At 37.7% G+C, this 17,291-nt stretch overlaps 1 protein-coding gene across 9 annotated transcripts in view; it reads left to right on the top strand.

The window, feature by feature from the left end:
• YAP1 (Yes1 associated transcriptional regulator) overlaps positions 1–17,291 on the top strand; it is a gene marked incomplete at both ends in the record, with an annotated part of 103,887 nt that overhangs the window by 70,984 nt on the left and 15,612 nt on the right. For 5 of the 9 annotated variants that reach the window (XM_084251278.1, XM_084251276.1, XM_084251274.1 and 2 more), the window contains one exon: positions 15,094–15,275. In XM_084251278.1, coding sequence (XP_084107404.1) covers positions 15,094–15,275 — 182 coding nt within the window. Of the gene's footprint in view, positions 1–15,093; positions 15,288–17,291 lie in introns of all 9 variants that reach the window. The other 4 variants (XM_084251277.1, XM_084251275.1, XM_084251273.1 and 1 more) reach the window with 1 other exon arrangement.

The raw sequence follows: 17,291 nt of genomic DNA, 5'->3' as shown, positions 1-17,291 counted from the left end.
TTTTGAAGCTTTCGTCTTGGACTGGATGCAGCTAAATGAAAACAATGTGCAGATCACTGAGTGGGTCAGGCTGAGGGGACGGGAGCCTTTGAAGCTTCCCAGGGGTTGACCCAACAACAACTGTGGGGCCCTTCCGGGAAAGAGGAATTAACTCTGTGAATGCCAGAAAAATAGCCCTGGGGGAGGAAGGAAAAAGAAAAACTTCCCTGTTGGGAACATTATGAGCAGTTCTCCTGTGTCTTATGTGTACCTCAAACAACCTAGTGGTCAGCTTTCTGGACTGATTGAAACATACCCCCCACCCCCTCGCTTTCAAGTCAAGTCAAAGGTGGACAAGGGCAGGGACTGGCATTTTGACAGATACCCTGTTTGGCTTAAGTACTAGCCTTTTGAACTTCAAGACCTATTTGGGTGTTAAAAAAGTAATGTGGCATGTTAATAATTTGCAACTTCAGATTCTATTTAATAGCTGAATAAGCCCATGTGGTTGAAACAGGAGACCAAGTAAGGTAGAGAATTTAATAAAGGTTGCCAGTAGTATGGACTAAAATGATAACAGCCATGTTTCCTTTAATCATCTTTAATAAAATGAATTTAACTTGTCCACATTTTGGAAATTTTAAAAAATGGTACTGTGGTTATTTACCCCCAACATAAGATTATGAAAGACAATGATTAACTCTTAGTTATTGCAGAAATCGGAACAAAGCTCTTTTTTTTTTTAATATTTTCATTTAAAACCACAATAAAGTGACTTGGCTATAAGCGTAAGTGGAGCCATTAATTACACACACAGTTTGGTCTTTTGTTTTAAAAATGGGGAAAGTACCAAAGAAAATTTCTCCTTCCCTACTACCTCTAACCTCTGTACACACAAGTATACAATTAGATATACCCCAAAATGTCTCATAAATCCTCTTACTGCTTTTAGTTTTCCTTTTGGGGCCCACTATGTATGTGTATTCCAGACAGACTTGACAACTTGCCAAAGCTTTTTATTTTGTGGCCCGACTTTTAATCTGTTCCAGACCTTTTCAGTCAGAGAGCTCAAGTGTAACTGGAGGGGGGCAGGAAAGAAAAAAAATGTGGGTTTCTCTGATCTAGAGTGACAGCAAATAGAGACAAGCTGTTAGCTGCTGCATTTGGAGTTTTCCTTGAAATCTCAAGTTCTATAGTGGATTGTGTTTTATCTCTGCCAAATAAATATAAACTATCCCCTTTTTGACCCTTTGAGCCATGCAAACACTAACAAATGGTAGGTTATTGCTTCCGTGGTTGTGGAGTTTTCTTGCCTATATTCCCAAAATCTGTAGTATTCATGTATTTATCAATTGTTGGTCAAGTTAACCTGTGTCTTTGACATTTTAGAATGGAAGACATGCACTGCTGTATAAACTTAGCTTTCATCACTCGTGTGCTTCAACGCTAGCCTCTTTCGTATTTCTATGTGTGATGCTTTAATTATATTTAGAATTTTATCTACCAGTTCTTCCATCCCAGATGAAGTTAATCCATATAATTTCAAGAAATAAAATAGTAATTTGTCATGGATTATTTTTTTTACCTGCTTTTTCTTTTTCCTTAATATATAAAAACTACTTGTCTTTGACATTTATATTGTTTTAGAGAATGTGTTAGTAATTTGTGACATAAGTGATATCAAGTGGCAATAAGATTCCTTGGTATATGTGTTGGCTTTGATAAAAGGAGGGCTTTTATTTGTGTGCTTTTAATGGATCAGATTAGGAATGTTTTTACCCTGTATTGAAGAAAATTGACCCTTGAGTATTATACATGCCTTGGAATTATTTAATATAAACACTGTTTTATGGAGATTTTATGCTAGTAACATGAAGAGTCTCAAGTTTAAATATTTTCATGTATGTTGTAAAATTTGTTTTATGTAGTCACATGAATATTTTCTAGTAAAAGACCTAATGAAAACACAAAAAAAAATTCTAATTCCTAATCTTCAGAATGAAAGGTCTACTCCAATACACTGATAGACAGTGAAGTTAGTTTTTATGTAATACTCTTTGTTGTTTGTATAAAAGGACATATTAAATAGTGTGGGTAATCTGTGTTTCTGAAAATAAGTGCTTGATGTGCCACCATTGATTAAAAAAAAAAAAATATTTGGTGCAAACAAAATATTGGAACCGAAGATTTGTGTTAAAAAGTTTTATCTTTTGAGTGTGAAGGGAAGTAATGGACAATCTAGTGTGGCCAAAAAAAAAAAAAAAAAAAAAGCTCCTTTAATTTCCTAACAATAGTTCTGGACCTAGAAATTCTGTACATGGAAATTGTCAAAGGTATTAAAAACTCATTTTCACTTTACTTAAAAGTTTCCCAAAAGTTGTTATATTCGTGTGTGTAATATAATATAATTAAAAGAAAAGTAATGTATACACATTATAATCTAAATCCCCAAGCCAAAAACTGTTCAGCACATCTATCAAAGTTAAAATACTTTGCATCAGTAATTAGAGATCTTTTAAAAATTTTAAAATTATGCTTTCATTGACCTTTAATGGGAAAGTGTTTCCGATAACTGTTTTAAGTATTATTTTGGTGACAGTGCACATAATCACCAACTCAGTACTTACGTCTGTTCTGTTCAAGATGAGAACTAACACTAAAGGCTGTAGACCATAAATGTGTTAACTCCATTAATGGAGTCTTGGGCAGATAGATTGTCTGCATCTAATCATTTGAAGTTGATTGAAGCAATTCCATTGATAACCTTGCTTTTTCTTTTCTTATCCTCTATTAAATCTTTTCTGGTCATCCTAAATTGTAAACAGTCTTTGGTTGTGGACTCTACAATTAACTACTCTGTGTCAGGAGGAAAAGATGTCTCTGTGTTTTAGGTAAGAAGGACTATTGCTAACTAAAAATTATTAATAAAATTCACCAAAAAATGACCTTGAAAAAGAATTTATAACTCATCTAATTAACATTTCTCAAAAGGGGTTGGAGGATACTCTGGGCACTGTGAGACATTGAACATCCCTGCCTCTAGCCCACTAAATACCATAATGTCACCAGTCATTGTTACTTCCCAGATCACCAAAACATGTTTTAAAGAACTGCTGGGAGATCTAGGGAAATTGAGCCTAGCCAAAGTTATATATTTAAGTATTTAAGTTAGAATCTGTGGTTCTTTATCTTTTGATGCTTATAATTTTTTTAAGATTTATTTATTTATTCATTCATTCATTCATTCATTCATTCATTTATACATTTATACAAGCACTGGGTACAGTCAGAAGCTCAGGAGGGTGAGAGCATTCACCAGAGCCAAAGCGGGGAGCGGAGCAGGCAGAAGGACTGAAGTACACTGCTGAGGGGAGCAGTGGGCGGCAGGAGAGGTCTTCGTGCCATGCGGGACCCTCCTCCGGTGGCCAGGGAGCAGCCGGGGATCGAACCGGTGCCGCGCCAGAGGCTGCGGGCAGTTTCGCAACCCAGTGCTCAACCACTGCGCCACCGGGGAGGCCCTTGATGCTTATAATTTTTAAGAGATTTAGATTGATGTGATTAGTCTTTGAGATATAAACCTAACCCACCAATACCAATACATGGCTATTTCAGAGGGATGAAGACGGTGAGTACTTACATGCTCTGTTGTGACTCATGCCCGGAAGTTAGCCAAAGGCAATGACTTTCCAGTTATGAAAGAGAGAATTATAAAATCTCTTGCGAGAGAACTGACCATGAAGCCATTTAGTTAAATTACCCTGCTTCACTTCTTTCATATTCTTAAGAGTGTCTTCTAACCTCAACTCTGATCTTTCTTTTGACTGGTACTTACCACATTACAAGGGAGTCCATTCTATTTCAGGAAAGTTCCAGTGGCCGGACTATATATGTTCCTTTTTTACCCAGAAATGTACTTCCCTTCAAATTTGTGAGTACATGTCTATTTCCACAAATGTTCTCTTATAGCTGTCATTTCTCCCCACTACCTCCCTTCTGAGAAACGTTCATTAGAGGAATTACTATTTTCAAGGCCAAATTTTGTGAGGTGAGGTTTATCTGTTAATAAGTTTTAGTTAGCAGCTGCTCTTCATACCTAAAACACACTGAAATATCTTTTCCTTCCATCCTTAGTAGTTAATGATATAGTCCACAATGTAATACTGAGAATTTAGGATGATGAACTAAGAATTCTGGTTTCTTTACTTGCCACTTCCCTTCTCTGGATGCTTTTCAGTTTGCTCATGCCTCTTTCTTTCTTTCTTTCTTTTTTTTTTTAAAGATTTATTTATTTATTTATATAAGCGCTGGGTACAGTCAGAAGCGCAGGAGGGTGAGAGAATTCACCAGAGCCAGAGGGGGGAGCAGAACAGGCAGAAGGACCGAAGTACACTGCTGAGGGGAGCAGCGGGCTGCAGGAGAGGTCTTCGCGCCATGTGGGATCCTCCTCCGGTGGCTGGGGAGCAGCCAGGGATCGAACCGGCGCTACACAGGCTGCAGGCAGCTTGGCAACCCAGCGCTCAACTGCTGCGCCACCACGGGAGGCCCAGCTCATGCCTCTTTCAATGTGATACTCAATACAGTGTTTTATATGTATATTAATCAGTGAAGAAATAGTTGAGGAATTGCTCTGACCTAACATTTTATATGCCTTCCCAAACCTATTTTTCAAATCTATAGTAGGAGTTAGCTAGCATCCTGTCTTCTACACAGTAGTTACATAATTAACATACTGAATTCCAGTGAATTATGTTATGGAAAAAATTTGCCCACTAAATTGGGAATCGAGACCCACATTCTTCTGTTATCATAAGGCAACCAACTTGTTCAGAAAGATATCAAACATCTCTTGGCTTAAGTGGATTCAGCTGTAAAATGTGACTGGATTATACTGGATGATTTTAAGAATATTTGCAGTCCTTAATTTAATACAATATGTTAGATTATAAAATCCTTCCCTGACTGCGTGAGACTCTTGCTTTAGGTTTTTTTCAATTGCTGTGTAGATTTGCACTCATTGAAGTTTCAGAGATACTTTTATTGCTTTATTTAAGTTTAGCTTTCGGTCCTCCAGTCAGTACTGGGAATTATTTTTGAAGAGGAGACAGGGAAATCTTTCAACCTTTAATCCCAAGATAAGCGTTATCGCATGGTGAGTATAACCAGGCAACAAATCCGATGGGGGATGGGAAGACTTAAATTCTGTCCACACTTTCAAACTCTTGGAGACAAATAGGATTTTAAACATGCTTATTATATTAGCTGACTTCATCTTAACTGTCTTCAAGATAGCATATGTGTAGTATGCTTTGTTTCTAAAATTTAGAACTTCCATAAAGTTGCTATGATAGAAAACCTGATAGAAACTTATCTGAAGTGTGTTTCTAGGACGTTTTCTTATTTAGCAAAGCCTTTTTTGATATGCTTAGAGATTTTTACTAATTATTGCCTTTGTGACTTTTTAAAATTAAAAAAATAAACACTGAAGTACTTATTAGAGCATATAAAAATTTGTTCAATACTTGAACTTTGCAGTTATATTCATTTTTTAAATTACCTTGAATTGAGGGGGTGGGACCAAAATAGTTGATTAATTATGGCAGTATTGCCACTGCTTACCAGTTAAACTCATGTATTTTCTATTTGATGATGGTACGTCATGGTACATTCTTATATTATGAGTTACATGTAATTTTTGAAACCTAAAAAAGCTTAAGATCACCAAAGTTATTAAATGATAAAGTAATGGTTACTTTATTTGTGTTATTAGTAAAGCTCATAACATCAAGTGGGAAAATCCTTAGTTTTAAAAAGAATACTGTGTTTAAAGTTATATTTGTGGCAACACTGCAACAATAGCAAGTATCTTATAAAATGTGCTCCAGAGAACAGCTGTGTGGTGATACCATGTTTAGTGCCAATTCAGAGACCCAGATACAAGAAACAGATCATAGAACTCCTAAGGGGGCACTCAAATAGATTTCTGCTGAAAGAAACCAGAATGATTTAGAAGGTGAGTTTCATAGTCTCTGCTTTGTTTTATACTCATTTTGTTCTGTTAGTCTGGGTGCTGAGGTCATTTTAGAATTCATTCTGGACTCGTTTCAACGTGGAGAATCTCCTGTACATTACTTACAGCATCCTACTAACTGGGATAGAAACTATTTCAATATTGGCTTGTTTACTCAGCAGCTATTTGAGTGCCAATTAGGTACTACGCTAGCTATTGGAGACGAGTTTGCAAGCGACTAAATAACTGCATCATTAGAAAATGTGATCATGCTCAGCGAAATAAGCCAAAAAGAAAAAGAAAAATACCGGATGGTCTCACTCATAGCAGGAATCTAGAAAACTTAAATAAGGGACCAGGAAAATGAATAACTATAAGAAAGTGAAAATCAAAATCAACAAAAAACTATGAACCAGAGACACTTTTAGGGGGGCGGGGGCGGGAGGGGAGGGATTGGGGTCAGAATGGGGGGCTGCAATTGTATGGGGAATATAACAATAAAATTTATAAAAAAAAAAAAAATGTTCAGTACCATGAAGAATAGACAGGATACTCTGAAGAAGAGTGTGACGGGGAAACTGCTTATGCATGGGTGGTCAGAGAAGATTTTTAAAAGAGGGACACTGAAGGGTGAGAAGCCCATCAAGATCTAGACTATGCAGAAGAACCAGTTTTTGTGTTTATTAGTCAGAAATAAGATAAGCGTTCTTCTAAATTATAAATCCTCCAGTAAAAGGTCATTTAATAGTAATAAATTATGTAAAATTGAAATAGAACTGGTATTAACGGAATTGTTTGCTTATCTAGCATGAATTCATGATGTTAGGTGTGTTTTAAAAAGTAAATCTCTGTCAGACTAATAGTCCCATTATCTGTATTTTGTCTGTTTTCATGGTAGAGGGATATACAGAGTTGTACTTTGGAGACAGAAAGAACTGAAAGCTAGTTAGAACAGTTTCTTCCTTCTCCTCCTCACCTCATTTAGCAGCCCCTGTGTCCTGCCCCTAAACTGCTTAATGAAGTGATGAGAAAATGTTCAGTTGGGATTTTTTTAAGCTTCATACACAATTGTTTTGTTTGAAAAATGCCATTATAATGAATTTTTATACCAGCCTTTTTGATAGATGGTTGAAGGAAGAAGAAATCAAGTTGACTTAATTATGATGTTTGTTATTAATGTTTGAACAAGGCAAAGATTTAAATACTTTAACCCAGTTTTAGGGGCCTGGAGGTTGGTGTTTGGGAAGGGAGAGAAGAGAAGTAAGATATGTGTAGAGGGAAAGATTACTTTGCCTCTGACATTTGGAGTCTTAGATGAGGTAAACTGTTAGTACACAACTCAAAGAAAAATGCATAAGGAGATAGCACTTTATTCCCTCTAGTCAACTAAAATCAAAGACAGCAACAGTGTTGAGCAGCATATGGAGAAATTGACCCTCATACATGGCTGATGGGATTGAAAAATGCTTCAGTCTCTTTGGAAAACAGTTCAGTCTTTACACAAAAAGTTTAACATGGAGTGACGATGTGACCCAGCAGTAGATTGTTGCTCCCAGTCCACTCCTGGGATATGTGCCAAAGAATTGAAACCTTATGTTCCCACAAAAACTTGTATGTACGTCTTCATAGCAACATTCTGTAGTTCTAAATAGCCAAAAAGAGAAAGTTTCACAAATGTCAATTAACTGATGACTTTACAACTCTGGTTTGTCCATACAGTGGTAGATTTGGCAATACAAAGTAATGAAATGTTACCTACCTATAATGTGGATGAATCATACTGTGTGAAATAAGCCAATCAAAAGGCCACAAAGAGTTGGGAGAGACTCAGAGAGACACAGAGTAGAGGTAGCCAAGTGGCAGAGAAGGGCAGTAGGGTGTGTACTGTTAGGGATACAGGGTTTCTTTTGGGAGTGATGAAAATGTTCTAATTAAATCATGGTGATGCACACTTTTATGAATACATGAAAACTTAATTACGCTTGTAAATTTTATGGTGTATAGAATATCTCTAATATTCTTTACAAAATCTTTCTTCAACAGTCATTGCCATTTAGGTGAATAGCCTAGTTGGGTGTTGGGAAGTGGTTTTTGAATGTTGATAATAAAAAAGATTCAAGACCCTGGCCTTTCGTAAGAGACAGATTTTCCCTGTATCAAATAGTAATTTTCACTAAAAACCATTTTGTATTTATAAATATATAAATTAGGGGCCTCCCTGGTGGCACAGGGGTTAAAGTCTCAGCCTATCAAGTTATCACCAGCCACTGCATTTCGAGTTCCATCCCTGGACAGGGAGCTAACCCACATGGCACAGCAGACCTCTCCTGTTTTCCCCCACTGCTCCCCTCAGCAGTGTATTTCAGTCACTCTGCCTGTTCTGCTCCCCACTCTGTCTCTGGTGAATCCTCTCACTCCCCAGCACCTCTGGCCTGCACCCCAGCTCTTGTATGCATAAATAAATAAAAAAAAATATATAAATTATGCTAACTAGTTCTTTGTAAACGATTCAGTTGACTAAGTAATGAAGTAATCACTTAGTTAGCATTGGGTGTTTTGTATTGTCTCTACTGTTTTGAGATTGAAAGATGGCCTAGTAACTTGTCTGAGACTTGATAAAATACTCAGCAAAGTAAAGAAATGCTTTCTTGTGTGGGTAATTTGTCTTAAGAATTCATTTTTTTTTCCCCAAATTTTGAGATTATACCTTATGGGGTCAAGTTTGAAAATTTAGATTTTTAGAATGAAATTTGGAAGGAGACCCATGCTGATAACCTCCTTTCTTTTTGAGAAGGAATGGTCTGTTATTTTTCAGTAATAGCTGAATTGCTGGTTTGCTTCCATAAAGCTGTGAGGACTGATTTGCTAAGTAAAACTTGAAACAATTATTGTTTCATAGTGCAAGCGTCTCAGACTCCCAAGTTTTTAAATATAGCCTATTATATAAATTTAAAAAAATTTGTCATATTTTAGGAATTTTTCTCTCTGAGATTTTCTCAAAACTAGAAATACTGGGATTCGGAAGCTGGTCATAAAGGCAAAGAAGTTAGTAGTGCTTTGCTTTGCTTTTCTAGCTGCCCTGCCCCCATTTCACAGGAAACAAAGCCTGTTTTGTTTCTTGTCTGCTTGTGAGGTCCCTGCTGCACCCCCTGTGGATGCAATGCTCTGGTGAAATGCTTGAGATACTCAGAAGGTAAGGAAAAGGATGCTTCAGGAGAGGAATAAATCCTGGCTTCCATAGATAAATAAGGTTGTTTGAATTGGTCATTTAAGTCAGTTCTTTGCATAGAAACCTTCTAGCACTGCTTGTGTCCATAGGTAACAGCATTTGCGTAACTCCAAGTGCTCATCATTCTCCAGAGAAACCTTTTCTCTTGTATATTGTGTACAAATTTCTGTTTAATTTTGCAGTTGTTCTTTCTCCACCTTTTAATAACCTGTTCTTCCTTTTTTGTGTTTTGAATACTCAGATAAGGTTAGATTTGAAAAAGACCTACCACCCAGTTCAGTATTGTGCATACTGGCCACTGTCACTGGTGTTTGCTACTATGCTTTCTAATGATGGTAAACTGGTGGGAAGCAGAGGATATTTACCTCTTTACTTTCATGCAATTTTGTTATTGTCTACTTAGTTTCCATAAGGAATATACATTACTTTATATTAGCTTACTAAATTCTGTAATGAGAATCTGGTGTGAAAAACTCAAAAGCTTTTCTAATGTTTCCTATTAGCTGAAATATTTAACAGAGTGTAGCTGTTGAATCTGTTTTGAAATCAGTTATGTTTTATAATTCCAACGCTCTACAACTTCCTCATGGCTATTTCCTCACAGTTCTTTAGGTTTATTTTTTATTTAATTGCCTGGAGCTGAAAGCAGTCCCCCTCGTGCCCCCCCCCCACCCCCGTATTTTTCTGCTCTAGGCTTCACTGTGAGATGTTCACATTATGAAATGGATTTTCAGATTAGACCCCCTCTCAGATTTAACTCATATTATCAAACCCGGTATAGCACAAAGTGTGAAATGTTTTTGTTAGGAGAGGCTTAGTGTCCTACTGTAGTCCTATTGTAACAGGGTGGTCCCCAGGAAAGGGGGAGGTTCCAGGTTTCTTGCCCCACCCAAGGGAGGGTGGAGCTGAGCAGGGAGAGAAGAGGCTGCAGAGGAGTCTGAGGAAGGAAGGAAGCAGGATGGAGAGCCAGAAGGAGACCTGGAGGAGGCGCATGGAGCCTAGAGACATGTGAAGAAACTGTGCTTGTCTTTTGGTCGTGGACTGGGTAACACAGGTGTGGGTGAGACCCGTGGGGAGGTGACAATGGCAGCTTTTATCTTGATTGTGATTTTGCTCTTTTTCTTCCGGGCTTGTCTGGTTGTTTCTGACCCTTATCTGTGGGTCCCCCTGGGAAGATGCTTTAGACTTGTGGCAGGCTTTGGGACCTTGCTCTGGACCAATCCCATTTGGATGGAGTTTTACCCACTAGGGGACGGGTAACTTTGGGTGCTTGATTTAAAAACTAGATTCTTTGCCTTTCCTGTATTGTTTCCTAGTTGTATTAAAGTTCCTTCCCATTAAAGTCTCATGTTTTGTGTTGATGCGGCGGATGGCAGAACCCTATATAGAATAGGCAGGTTTGCGGGGTTTGGGCTGCCTCTCTCCCTGCCCTGTAACACTAGGAGCACCTTTCCCCCAAAAGAAGAATCTCGAGGAATTGAACTAAGGCTCATTGTCATCACCCACGTTTTTCCATTTCAATATTGTAGTAAAGTTATCTCTCTGAATCATATAATAAAAAAGACTTGAGTGGCATGGCAAAGTGGAAGGAGGAATGGGGAGGATGGAAATCTATGCTAGGATGACTACCTGTGGGAGTGGTTCTCTTAAAGATTAGAAAAAACTGTTCTGGAGAAGGGAAGAGACTAAGGTTTATGGAGCATCTATGTGATGCTTTCCATATGTTATGAATCCCCACGGTGGCTCCAAAAGGGTGGTGTTCATATCCCCAGGTGCAGTTATGAGGAATTATGATGAATTACTAGTCATAGTTTGTTGGACTCCAGAGACTTTGTTTTTATGCCATACTTGAATGTCCGTGATACAGGCATCTAGTAATGTTGGTGAGAGGCAGGTAGAACCACTTGTGTTCATTGAAGTGCTTGATCAGTGCCTGGCGAACCTTAGTTCTCAAAACGTTTGGCTTTTTTCCTATCCATTCTCCTATGTAACACTAAACTGTAAAACAGAGGACCATTTTAGCCATTTCTTTATATAAAGATGTTTCATAAATAAGGTTGTGATAGGTTTTGGGGAAAATTTTAAAAGGCTTTGCCCATTACAGAACAGTGAGTCTTATTTTGACATCCTTTTTTTTTTTTTTTTTTTAAAGATTTATTTATTCATGCGTACAAGAACTGGGGTACAGGCCAGAGATGCGGGAGGGTGAGAGGATTCACCAGAGACACAGTGGGGAGCAGAACAGGCAGACTGAGGAAATACACTGAGGAAATACACTGAGCAGCGAGTGAGACAGGAGAGGTCTGCCGCACCATGTGGGGATCTCCCTAGCCTCCCTAGCCGGCCAGGATCGAATCCATGCTGCAGAGGCTGCTTGCAGAGAGCTTCACAGCAGGGTGCTGAATGAACCGCCTGCGCCACCAGGGGAGGCACTTGACATCCTTTCTTTGCCAGAAATGTTAAAGTGAAATAACCAAAAAGTTGTAACTGAGTGTCATGCATTTTAAAATATTTTCTGTGGGCCAGAATATAACAGTACACACAAAATTGAGCAAGTGCAGAGCTAGACCCAGCCGGGCTCCGGGACCTTTCAGCTCTTGATATCAGCAACTCAGTGTTAGAATAAGGAAAGAAATCAGAAACAAGCTCAGTGGTGAGGGCCAGACACACAACACAGCCTGCTGGCCCTGGCCTGTACAAAAGCAAAGATGGACCATGTTCCGTCAGAAAGAAGTAAGACATTTCAACCAACATTGTTGTAATTATAGTGTAATTAAACTAGATTATACAAGTAAATAAACTTGCTTCCAAAATAGTAATAATAATAAGATTTGCCCTACCAGCTATTAAAACATTATAAAAGTTGTATTGAAAACCATGGTGCTGGGTACAAAAGTAGTTAATGAACAGAATCGAAAATCCAGATGCAAAATTTAGTCTCTGTTAAAGATGAATGGAGGTGGGCGCACTTCACACATAGTTGTTGGGACTAATGGATAGTCTTAAAGAAAGAAAGATAGACCCCTTCATGCCACACACCAGGACAGATCCCTAATGGATTGCATTGAATTGCTAGATACTTAAAAGTAGAACCATACAGTTTTTGAATTTAAAAAATGGATAAATAACTTCTGTCACCTGGGAGTGGAGACAGAAGCTCAAATTTTGTAAAAGATCAGCAACTTTGACTACTTAAATTCTTGTATGGGGAAACAACTAAAGAGAAACGATAAATTATTTGTAACTTTCATATGACAAAGTTGTTCTATCCCTAATGTATAAAGATTGCTGAAATAAAGACCAATAACCCTGTAGGAAGATATATAAGCACAGTTCACATAAAAATCCAGGTGATTTGGTCCGACTTCTACAGTAAGACATTGCAAAGTAATCACACTGTGATACCATTCTCATCTTTTACATTGGAAAGAATTCAGAAGTTTGGCAAGGTTATGAAGGAAAAAACAGACACTATTGCACATTGCTGGTAGGGATACAGCAAAGCAAAACCCTTATGTTTGTATGAGAGGTGGAGATTTGTAATTTATGTTGTAACCATTAACTCAGCAGTCTCCCTTTAAAGAATCTACTGTACAGTAGCAAAAATATAAAATAATGTATGAATACTTTTTGGTAATCATGAGAACATAACAGGAAATTGCTTGAATGGTATACTAATCAAAGAAAATGGGGGGAACCTTTATATGCTTATTTGGCGTGATTTTGACTTTATTTGGTAGAGAAAACTGGCAAAGTGGAGTAAAATAATCATAGTATCCTACCATATAGTTAAGAGGTCTATGTGTGTTTGCTTAGATTACCTTTTTGGGGTGGAGGGATGGTGGATGGAAAGTAAAACGTGTTTCTAAACTTCAAAAGCAAATTGTCACAAGTGACTGCATGTTGAGCTGATGGCCATATCACACACAGAAATTATGTCAGGTGGCTTTTAACCACAGTGATTTATTTGACTACACACATATAGTGAAATATCCTCAATAATTCTTAAGCTAAATGGAAGTCACGATAGAAATATCAAATATTTGGAATAGAACAATCCCGAATCACAGTATCTCAAAATGTATAACATTCAGGAAAAACAGCAGAGGTGAATTAATTGACTAAGTTCTCCAAGAAAAACTTGAACTAAATATATTCAGCTCAGCGTTAGAAAAAGAAATATAGAAAAATTGGAGAGGAAAAGCAGGGATTAAAAAAACAGGACAACATTAATAGTGTCATGTTAATGAGTCATTTTGTAGGTTGAGTTCTAATCTTCCTTTTAATATCCTTGGCTCTTTATTGATATGATGCTGGCTCATGGTTAACCTAAGGAGAAAATTGTAGGTTTCTATGTTGATTCCTATCTTAAATAGTCCATTTCCTGCTTTAGTGAATAAATAATTTACCTAGAAGTGTTGTGGTTTTTCAGCACTAACCAGATATTGTATAATTGTTCCTGAGGATATTTTCATAATTTGGGTACTCAGCTCTTAAAAAAAAAAAAAAGATACAAATTTATAAATAAAAAATTTGACTCCACGAAATGGAGAAGTCCCACCGCAGAGCCTTGTTGGAAGATGGACCAGGGAGATCTGCTTGGTCTCCAAGAAGAGTCTACTTTTAACAGTAGGTGTTTACCAAGAGGCCTCTTGTGGACTCGTCCCCATAGAGCTCCTGTGTGGCTAGGAGACCACTAAGTCGCAGGAGTTGCCTGTGAATGTTATTTGGTATTTTGGTAGTGACGTTCATGAGAGAAATTGGTTTGTAATTTTCTTTGAATGTCCTTGTAAGATGTTGGGGGTGATAAAAGATGTAAGGGTGTAAGATGTTGCCTGATAAAAGCATGGCAAAGTATTCTTGCTTTGCTGTCTTCTGGAAGAGGTTGTACAAAATGCCATTATTTCTTCCCTGAATGTCTGTGAAGCCTTTTGGGCCCGAGGCTTTCTTCAGTCAGTTTCTATTGAACACGTGGTAAATACAGTGACCTGAAATCTCACCTTAAAAAGTTGAATATGTGTCTGAAAACAGTGAGCTGTCATTCTTATTTACATTTTCACACAAAAAATTTCCCATCTGCACATTGAGGTTTCCACAACGTAAAGTTTGACCAATGTTATATCACTGACAAAAATTCATTAGTATAACACTCCTGGCCATTTCTGGTTGTCAGGTAGTTTATTATTGACTACCATCCATGTAGGCTACTGATGTCATGACCTACATCAGCTCACTGACATATACTTGCTTTATTAGAAGTGTGTACACACACACACACACACACACAGATATATTTTTTACTTTTTTAAGGATATACTAACTTTTTTTGCAGGCTTTCTTGCTCAGAATGGGTTGCCTTGATTATTTTGGGAGATTTAATTTTAACTGAATATATTTATATATTGTAATAAGCAACGAGTTCTTGTTGAAACTTGAAAAGTTACAAGTGTCTCTTTTTCAGCTCAGACTTGTAGTAACCCAGTTTCCCAGTTCCAGAGCAACCCATAATAGTTGTTTCTTAGCTGTCTTTTAGTTCATATTCTCCAGATTTGCAGTATTTATATTCTTCCACTACCACCTCCCCTTTTTTCTGTTCTGTACTCTCTTTTGCTTTGTCTCAGGCTGTCCCATGTCACTGTGTGTTAGAGAGGCCCACGGCTTGTAAACACTGCATGGCTGCCTCACATCTTGTAACGAGTGATGCCAGCAAACTACAATGACAACAAACTGTAACTGTTGTACTACTGATGGATTTTTAGGTTATTTCCAGACTTTTATGAAAAAGGTTGTGTTGTGTTGTATAGCCCCATTGCTTATGAATATCTAAGTCCTCCTTTTCCTTTACTAGTTTTTTAGGAAATCTATTGTTTCATTTCAGCTATGAACCAGAGAATCAGTCAGAGTGCTCCAGTGAAGCAGCCACCCCCACTAGCCCCCCAGAGCCCACAGGGAAGCATCATGGGTGGCGGCAGCTCCAACCAGCAGCAACAGATGCGGCTACAGCAGCTGCAGATGGAGAAAGAGAGGCTGCGACTGAAGCAACAAGAACTGCTGCGGCAGGTGAGGCCACAGGTTAGAAACCAGCCTTCCACTTTTTGGGGTTTGTTTTCCTATGTGAAGTTGGGCATACTTCAGCATTTATTGGTTACAGAGGGATGCTATTTCTGTCAAACTAGAGAGACACAGAAGTGTTCTATCTCTGCCCTGGCCTCACTAGTTTCTTGACTGGCCTTTGATCACGCAGCCTGTAGCTCATAAACCTGATCACATAGAGCTGTTTGGACCTGATCATGGAGGTCAGCAAGCTTCAATGGAAGCATGGTGCTTCTGCAGTCAAGTCGTGTACTTCTGGACTCCACTGAGGGGGAAACAATGGGCTTCATTTGGGGAAGAACATCTTTTACTTTAAACCAGTTATTTAGGTGAGTGAACCCATATGATATTTCACAAATGACATAGATTTCAGCATTGCTGAATCTAAGATGTCTCTTAAAACATATTACAAGTAATCCCAAGTTGAGTAGATTCCAGAATGATCTCGTGGACTTTTTTCCATGTTCGGAATGGTCGCTCCTGATGTTAGAGAGCTTGACTCTTCCAACCATTTCCATCAGTTTTCTTTCAGAAAGTATTGTTGGTCTTTATGTTCCCTAAGAGTAGATAATCCATCATCTTGAAATCCATGTCTACTTTAACTTGTTTCTGAGTAGTAAAATCTAAATTCAGATATTGGGGATGTGATCCTATCATTTAAGCAGTTTATTTTAAAATTTTATATGATTTTTTAATATAGATAATTATGTGCAATTTTGAAAGTATACAAAGGTGTCAATGATAAAGTCTCCTTTTCCATTTCTCTAATTCTGTTTTCTGGGTAGAAACGATATCAGTTTCTTGTGTGGTTCTTCCCTCCCCCCAACCCCCAGATATTCTCTTTACAGACATAAAATACTTGAACCTGTGGTACTTTCCCCCACCTAAATCATAACATCGTGTAGATGAAAAAATACTTTTACTCTACATTTCTAGTCCAAGATGATGGCACCTTAACAAGGTACTTTAATTTGTAAGGGCTGATTTTTAAAAATGTGAGTTGAATGTTAATGAAAATACATGAACTAAATACTGTCAGTGAACTCCTACTTGAGATTTGAGGAACTGGTACTATGGTATCCTAAAATCACCTTTAAATTGTGCTGTCAGTAATCTGCCAGTGTAATTCTAGTGTGTTTGGCACTAAAAGTGAGTCCTGATTGGCATCAGAGTTTGTGCCAGCATGTGATGTCTACAAGTAGCCTTGAAAAAAATTCTTCTTTGTCTGCTGTTAAGAAGGTGGAGGGAAGAAGCATATTAATACAGTTTACTGTACCTGGAACTGATATGTTTTTTGTATAAATAAAACTATAATTAGAACAAGGTAGCCCCATTTGAAGATGTAGTCATATGGCCATTGGGAGAAATGAAACAGTGGGAGAATGTGCCCACTTAGGAAGCCAGCGTTCATCAGATGCTTTTCATTTTGTTACTGAGTACTCAATAATCTAAGTAAATGCATGTTCCAGTTTCTCATGAATGAAGACTCTCAAAAGCAAGACACTGTACTAAGAAAAAGTTGTTTAATTGCTAATGTCATAGTGTTACTGTTTTTAAGGTAATTATTAAGGTCTAGAAATGGGCCATTCATCATTTTGTAGTATGCCATACATATTTGGCATGTGTATCAAACTATATGCCTAGTTGATTGGTGGTTTGTTTGTTTTTTTCTTTTGGTGGGAAAAATATTGCTACTTTAAAACTCTTCCTTCAAAGAATTTTTCTAAATCTTACTCTCACTCTTAAATGCTGGGTGATGGGTCCTGGACAGAATAGCTTCACTTCCTTTGAAGGTAACTTCTTTGTTTCTTCTTAACTACCTTACTATGTCGCCTTTTCTTATGTTGAAGTGACAGACCTGTGCTGTTATCATACTAATAGTCTGTTTTTTAGGATGTTTTTGCTTCTTATCAATCAGTTTAAACTCAGTGTGTCTTTTAAGTCTTCTGACTTTCTGTGAACTTCCATTGACAGTTTCTTTTA

Source organism: Talpa europaea (assembly GCF_964194135.1).
Source record: "Talpa europaea genome assembly, chromosome: 12".
NCBI classification, from domain to species: domain Eukaryota; kingdom Metazoa; phylum Chordata; class Mammalia; order Eulipotyphla; family Talpidae; genus Talpa; species Talpa europaea.
This window is presented reverse-complemented; position numbering and strand designations above follow the sequence as displayed.